Raw genomic sequence first — 8,189 nt, 5'->3', positions numbered from 1 at the left:
AGAAATTGTGCTAGCACCTGGACAGAAAGAAGAAAAGCAGCCTCCAACTCAAATGAACAAGAGAGAGGGGAGAGAAGAAAGTCAAGAACCTAGTTAAAGCCATCGAGGGCTATATATAAATAAGCATGTGATGGCTCTAAAATGACAGATGTCCTCTTATTATTGGATAAGATCAGCCTTTGCAAAGTATTGTCCTAGTGTATATTCAAAAAAGTTGTTAAGAGCTAAACTATAGGAAAACTATTAGAGATGGAAATGCTCTTAGTGCGAAAAAAAGGTCCAAATACTGGGAAATTAGCAAGCAGGGTATTCAAGGGGAAGAGAACAGCAATGAGGATCGGCCCCATTTCACCACTGTTTTCAGTCACTACCAACCATTTTTTATCCTCGGTGTTGAGGCTTGAGACTGTTCCTGTGTTTTGTGGATATTCCCATATAACCCATATTTTTCCTCAAAAAAATCTCAGCTCCAATGGCACTAGAAGTAAATTTGAGTTGCATTCACATGCAGAGCTCTTCATCGAGAGTTGGTCTACATTTTCGCATGATTTGCCAAGCACTCGTGGGTTTCTGGAGGAGTGCCTTTCCAAACAAGCAGTAATTCTTGTCCCAGCAATGCTTGGTTCTTAACTAGAGGAGATATGGTCTAGATGTTTAGCATTCAGAATTAAAAATTTGAAATCAACACCTGGGATCATAGCGCTGAGCTGCAACATGTAATTTCCTAGGTCTCTTTTGTTGAGAGTAATCTACAAGCATGTCCAACAAACCTGGGTCCTCGAGTTACAATATATAATGCTTTGGCACCACACATTATCAGTTGATTTTGAATCGGATTCTCTAAATGCCACAAATTCAATTGTCAAGTAGAACAGTTATCTTGATATACACAAAAGTAATATACATTATCATACAAATTTTCTTACACAGGCATACCCACTCATTCCAAGAAGAAATATATACCTGTCCCTTTCATCTCTAATCCTTGAGCTTAGAAAGTAAAAGGAGGCAACCAGAGGAGAGGAGGACAGAGGCTGAAAAGCAAAGCAAGTCGAGAGGAGATTGTATAACTGCTAACATACTCTTCTCTAACAACCCGATTAAAAGGAGCATTACAATTACATGGCCAATCTTCGTTTTCAGTTCATTGACGGTTGTTATATCTAACCACTTTGGTCGTGCCTGTAAAAGGAAAAGAAAATTACAAAACTGAACTAAACTTGTAGCAAGGACCACATCAGAGGGTCTCTTTGCATCTGAATATTCAAATTGATTTAGTTGGCCACAGGTACAAATCCTTGGCATTTGCCGTAAGAAAGTGAAATTATGTAACTAGAAATATAAGAAAGCTGATCAGTTGCAAGAAAATTCAGTCTCACCTTCATAATGAACATGCCAAAAAGACTCGATGTACATGCTTCATCCTCTGAGAGAGAATTCACCTTGTCGAGGTTGCTGATGAATAGCTCATAAAGACCCATTCCAAACACCAACATCACTGTTCCCAAAAGATAAACATCTATCATGCCATAAGACAGCAGTTAGTGAGTCATGTTTCCGATTTTGTATAAACAGAATTGTCTGAACAATAAACTCAACAAAGGAGTGTGTCCAACTTCATCTAGATATTGAACTTTTAAAAATAACAGTGACATATCCAACTCTAACTGCCAATCTTTAGGATGCTCTTTACAACTAGAGATTCAACTTCATTATTTATAAGTTATTAATGCTCGGATTTAAAATGTGCATAAAAGATGGACAAATGGTACTCTTGTATAACCAACCCTACCTTTGAGTCTGTCACCTCCTCCGTCTATCAATTTCTAACATAGCTCATATGTGGGAAAGTGTAATTGTAGTGGACTCGCAAATCTTGTTTGGTAACTTTAAAATGAACTATTTTGCAATGGTTGCAAATTTTTTGAAAGAAATTTGACTCTTGAAAAAAGAAATGGCCATCCTGTGCACATTGGGGAAACCATTTCCTGGCTGCCAAAATCTTTTTTTTTTTTTTTTCTATTTGCATGTTTTCCTTTTGCTTGCTCTCGATCTTGAAAAATTCTCTATTACAATTAAATGATTTTGTATTCTAAAACCATGATCAATAGAAACAACAAATTATATGATAACAAATAATTTGGTGCACTCACCAATGGCATCAATCAGCAACAAGATGACCTTACTACGATGTGCAAAGTATTCCATGAAAGATTGTACAACATAAGTGCAGCCCTGCATATTCATCATTACAAATTTATGCTTCCAAGAGAAATCCAACATGTGTAAAGAGATCATGGTAAAAGTAGTGAACTAGCAATCTCTCTTACATTGGGTGTCATATTTCTACTCCATGCTACTAAAATTCACTATAGAGAATTAGGGGATACACCCAAACTTCCAGAGCCACATGCAACTCTAAGCTTATTGTATATTGGGAGATGTATATATCCAGCCATTTTGGCCAACCAGATTACCACTACTGAAAATAACAATATACGTATTTAGTATACATGCAGTATAAATAGAGTAAAAAAGAATTGATAACAGTCTGATTCTTCATGGAAAATGTTTAGGGAGGGAAGAACGGATTGGTCGAATTCTTTTTTAGGATCGATTTGTTTAACGAAAAGCCTAGTGCTTTCAGTGAGGGTAAAAAGGCTAAAACTCTTTGGGGATGTGGGATGTGGGATGTTAGATGTAATCTGGGATATTTGGGAGGGAAGAAATAAAAGAACGTTTGAAGACTATGGCGGTGCGGAGGTGGAAAAGTTGTGGGAGAGAGTTAATTTATGGTCATCTCTTTGGGCCTCTATGTCTAGAAAGTTTAAAGATCACTCTCCTTCATTTATTATTCTAGACTGGCAGGCTGTTGTAGTTTAGGACTTCATCCATAGTATGTTATAGTCTCAGTTCAGCATCCTTTTTGTTGCTCAATCTTTCTCCTTCTTTAGCGGACTTCTTGTCCGCTTCTTTGTATTTTGCTTTTTGGTAGTCAATAAAAAGCTGTTTCTTTTCGAAAAATAAAAAATTCTAAAAACCAATAACTGTAATCCACTCCATATCCCAAAGTTCCATCCTCTACACAAAAGTACACCAACAATGAAAGCCCCACTTAACTTTCCAATTGCAGGTTATCTTACAAATTAAGCTAACTAACCACCATATCAATGAGTACGGGGATGTGTATATACACACTGATGTGAGACTGTGACTTAGGATACACTTCTAGTTCAGGGTTCTTAATATAATCTGTAGATTTGGGTACTTGTCTACTGGCCCCTAACTTTGAAGGTGTCTCATTTCGGTCTCTTACTTTAAAATTGTCTATGCTGGCTATTGAGCTTTGATTCGTGTTATAATAATGACAGATTGCAATTTCTTTCTGAAAAGGTGACAGGATCACTTCGTTAGAGAATATCTAAATCATTTTATTTCCTTCCTGACCCAATTACATATACAAGAGTAAAATTAGCTTGCACTTCAGTGAAAGCTAAGAACTGCATCCCCAAAAACAAAAAAACAAAAAAAATTTCCCTCCCCTTTGGCCCTGGATGTTCACCGAATTTATCTTGTGTAATCAATGTGATCTTTACTTCTTTGAAAATAAATAAATAAATAAAATTGATAAAAATAAAATGCAGTAGAGATATGCCCTTTCAATTATTTTCAATACACAAAATGCGTGCATTGCATTTGAACAAGATCTATTAGATTGTAGATGGAGATGGAGGCAATAATCAAAATGTATTACCAGTTAACAAAGGAAGATAAGGGTTTTCTGATTCTTGGGAGGGACTGAATGACTAATTCCCCTAACAAGTAATCATTTGGTACTTCCCTATCCGAAGTGGTCATCTGAGTACCACATGCCCACTTACGATTTGTCCTTATTTACCACACAGCTCAAAGTGTGAGAATCAACATAGCACGTTCTAAAATTAAGGAAAAGTATTAGACACAGTTCATAGTTGCAGGGGCACTCATGAATTGAGCTTGTAAGGTTTCCATGTTTGAGTTTGGGTTTCGTTATTTGGTTAGTTATACCTCTACTGCCACTGTGAGACTGTGACCACTAAAAGGCTCACTATACCTCTAGTCAAGTGCCCATCTTGCAAGAGCTCCCATCACAACACCACCAGTACCTTTGAAAGCAGAACAAGCAATCTGTAATGCCTAATCGATGACATGTGTTTAGGGAAAATTATTTTTCACACATCCATTCATAACATAACCATAAACTTCAGCAACTAAACCTCTACATCTTTACATCAAACAGAGGGAATCAAAAATCTCAAACCACACCCTACTCCAACCACCTAATCCAGCTGATCTCTACACTCTAAAGCACATTGCATGATCATTTGACCTTTGCTTTCTTTGTCTCGCCTCCGTCTTGTTACAAAGGCTTAATTCATACTGTTATATTTCCGCAAAGTACCATCCATAATAAGGTTGCCTTATACCTATGCTCACTTTAAAAGCACATTTCATTCGACCAAGCAAAACATTTTTTTTCATTGAGCTCTTTCAACCTTATATAAAAGTATAAGCTCAACTGTTACTCTCGACCTTCCATCCAATCTACAAAATAATAGGTATTGCTCTTCACCTGACAGAACACCCTAGAAACACTGCACCAATTCTTCCTCTTTTTTATTTTATTTTATTATAACACCCTAAAACTTGAACTAATTTACCATGGATAATTTTGATTATGGAATCAATTCAGTGCTCACAGTTCTGATTATGCAGCAATCAAGTCTCTAATCAGCCGAATTCAACTATAGGAATAAAAAGATCTCAAACGATAATAACAATCATACCTTGATGTAACACAGAAGCGATCCAATCAAAGACCCCAAAACCGCCATAAACGCCATGAACCGACATCCATATATAACCTGATAATCCACTCAAACACCACAAAGCACCTGAAATCAAAACCAGGCCGAATCCGACTATATTTCATTAGCTCAAAAAATGAATACCAATATATTATTCAGTACCTTCTCCAAGTCTGCCTCAATGGCCTCTAGTACACTAGGTGACTTCTGCGAGGCGCCGGAGTCGGAGGCGATGGTGGAAGGGATCAGCGGCGACGAGGAGTGCTGTGGGGCGGAAGAAATGCCGGGTCCGGGGCTTGCAGACATGGAGACGACGAACCTGAGAGCATGAGGATTGAAAGCAGAGAAGCCATTCAAGTGTGTATTATTGGGTTTTGAAGTTGTGATCAGAAGTGGTGGTGGTGCTGTTCTGCTGATGGGTTTTGAGAACAGAGGGCGAGGTAATGTCATGAACGGTAACTGTGGGTTCAATCAGTTGGAATGGGGAAGGTAGACTTGTCTGATATTCTTTATCGCAAGTCCATATAGCTCCAAAGACCGTGGCAAAAACATATAATAAAAAAGGGAGATATTTTTTATTGAAACCTGTACACCATGGCAAAAACCATGCAAAACAATTCATTTTCAGCTTATTCAAACGGAACGCTGAAGACATAAAAAGGAGAAGGTAGTGAAACCAAACCGAAGTATTGAAGAGGTCATGTCCCAAATCAGCTAGCTTGTCCGCAATAATATTAGTCTCTCTAACAATATATCTAAAGACAAAAGAAGTAAACTTGGGGAAGCCAAGGTTCTGATATCACTGACCAAAGTGGCAATTCTACAAGGAGTATCAACTTTAGCTAAAACACTATCAAGTAGTAACTTGGAATTCCCTGTTAGAGATAATTACTTCTAACCATGTAAATACTTGAACAGATAGAAACTCAGACAATCAAATCTGCAACAACATTTTATCAATATCTGTTGTGTAAGTTATGCATGTTAGAAAAGCTGATGAACAAGACATTACATAGAAACCTTGTATGTACAGCATATACACTTAAGTAAACGTATTTGTTAGAGTTTGCATTTAAAATAAGTTTAAATACTTATCCTAATCTGTTTGGATTGATTTGAAATCAAATTAGGACAGTTGCAAGAAGTTATATATTTGAAATGGCAGTTAAAGGGTGATGGCAGTTTCTTGATGGAAGAAACTGTTATTACATTGCTGTATATATAACATTTTGGTCCCTTCTGATACATGATTTGTTCTCATAAATTAGTCCCATCATACTACGAGAATATTGGAGGTGGAATCAGGAGAAGACTAAGATGAATGATTCAAGTGCATTGTGTAAGACTCCTTTACATATTGTACAGTTTATATACATTGCAGATATCAGGATAGATATGTTGTTTCAGTCCTATATTAGGATACGACTAGTATATCACTCCTAAATAGTCCATCCATATATTAGGATAGATATGTTTCTGCAATCCTAATATACTATGCATTTACTATTGCAATCCTAAATAAAGTTCACGTATATAACATTGTTTACATGTGCTCTTACTAAGATAGATTTACAGCATTAGATTAGTGTAGTTCTTACAATGATATAAATGAATGTGAATCATGATCAATTCTAAGTTCATCGTCATAGTAGATAATTAAGAAGGCTATGCCAAATATAAGATTGTAATTCAACAACAACATGAATCAAGACCAAAACATAGTCTGCAGTGTATCAAATATTAAATCCAGAAAACAAAACTAATAAAAGTCTGGGAAACTAACACGATGTGGTTCCAGAATCCATTGATGCTTCTCCTAGATGCACCCTCAATCTCATATTGTTAATGGGACAATTTTGTTTGAGGTTTGGTGTTCTAGCAGGGATCAATGAGAACGTTGTAATCCACCTTATATCAGAAAAACTGTTGTGGCAGTTCCTTCCATTAAGCAACTGCCTTATAACTTCCTTATGTTTATCTGAATGGATTAATCTAAATAACCATACATGTTTGAATTCAAATTCAAAAATAGATTGCATTAATAAAACTACTTTCGATTACAAGCTTTATTAAATACTCTGATGTTACAAACTGAAACTCTAAAACTCCTCACAATGTCAATTTGCAGAAAGTGTTGATGTCTAGTTCAATAAGTTCCTACAATCTCCCACTGAACTAGATATCATACAAAATCAACTTACATTGTTGAGTTGTTTTCTTAAGTGTGCACAAGAGTTCAAGGACATCATCTGTTTTTCAAAGCCCTGTCAATTTTGCTAAACTGCATTGAACTACAGAAGATTACAATGAATTGGAAAATCACTAGTCTTCTATGATCACAATGCAGCAAGTAAAATTACATGAAACTACCTCAAGTATGATCTTGTACATGTTTACTTTATTTACAGTAATCGATTTGTAAAACATGTTTGATCCAAAATTAATTTCAACTAGATAAAGAGCTGTATTAACTTACTGATTTGGCATATCAGTATCAAGTTTTTCTGCATTTGTACATATTCACTTATTTAGTATATCAGTATCAGGCTCCTTATATGTACATGGCTCTGCATATGTACATGTTCTACCTATACAGCAACCAAATGTTTTTTTTTTTTTGGTCAAATAAATTCATTCATTAGATGAAACCCATATTACAAAGGTAATACAGAAAAGTAGGAGTCCTAGGCCCGAAGACCCAATAGACAACCCATAACCTAAACTAGAACTAACTGACAAGTCGAGGCCCAAAAGCCCAAAATACCAGAAAACCTAGATCTAAAACCAAAGTCTTCACTACAACACAGGCTGGCCGCCGTGAGTACCACCATGGCCAGATGAGCTCCGACAGAAGCTTGACTTCCAGAGGCCAAATAACTCTCTACCATCATTCTCCACACTGAAATTGCATGCACAGGAAGAAACAAGAAAAACAGAGAACTTAGTAAAGGTAATCGTGGAGGTGGAGACCACCATGCATCACAACACCACTGGTCCGGCAATGTCCACACACTGCGGTGGCTTGCCGGTACTGCTGCAATCATCAGGTGTGAAGTTAAGTGAACAGATCCCTGTCGAGACTCCAAGGAAGATGGGGTTGTGGAAAAAGAGAAAAGTGGGATGAAGATGAGAGGGTGAGGTGTCTGAGATGGAGGAGGATGGGAGGTTTGAGAATAGATCTGGAAATCTGATGAGAAATTGGGCAAGCACAAGGAGAGATAAAATGGAAAAGAGACATGAAAAGGTTAAAAACTGAGACCAAAGCTCAGAAAACCTCACCACAAAAGGGTGGAGACGCACCACTAAGGGCGGAGAGACTGGAGGGGCGTTGCCGACTCTCAA

At 37.0% G+C, this 8,189-nt stretch overlaps 1 protein-coding gene across 1 annotated transcript; it reads right to left on the bottom strand.

Moving 5' to 3' along the window:
- Window positions 1-760: 760 nt before the first annotated feature.
- LOC112180089 lies at window positions 761-5,418 on the bottom strand. The gene is made up of 5 exons (XM_024318603.2): window positions 5,010-5,418; window positions 4,827-4,904; window positions 2,154-2,235; window positions 1,380-1,519; window positions 761-1,182 (listed from the first exon to the last, which is right to left on the bottom strand). Exons 1-5 carry the CDS (start codon window positions 5,295-5,297, stop codon window positions 979-981), a joined length of 792 nt encoding a protein of 263 aa, XP_024174371.1. The 5' UTR covers window positions 5,298-5,418; the 3' UTR covers window positions 761-978.
- Between the last annotated feature and the right edge of the window lie 2,771 nt (window positions 5,419-8,189).

Source organism: Rosa chinensis, chromosome 7, assembly GCF_002994745.2.
Source record: "Rosa chinensis cultivar Old Blush chromosome 7, RchiOBHm-V2, whole genome shotgun sequence".
NCBI classification, from domain to species: domain Eukaryota; kingdom Viridiplantae; phylum Streptophyta; class Magnoliopsida; order Rosales; family Rosaceae; genus Rosa; species Rosa chinensis.
This window is presented reverse-complemented; position numbering and strand designations above follow the sequence as displayed.

What these genes read in the sequence shown, in the direction of transcription:
- LOC112180089 (XM_024318603.2), bottom strand. Translation starts at nt 5,297, where the DNA reads ATGACATTACCTCGCCCTCTGTTCTCAAAACCCATCAGCAGAACAGCA. An exon ending in GTTGCTGATTGATGCCATTG is followed by an intron (nt 1,520 to 2,153) that starts GTGAGTGCACCA and finishes ATGGCATGATAG; the next exon opens with ATGTTTATCTTTTGGGAACA. An exon ending in TTGGCATGTTCATTATGAAG is followed by an intron (nt 1,183 to 1,379) that starts GTGAGACTGAAT and finishes TTCCTTTTACAG; the next exon opens with GCACGACCAAAGTGGTTAGA.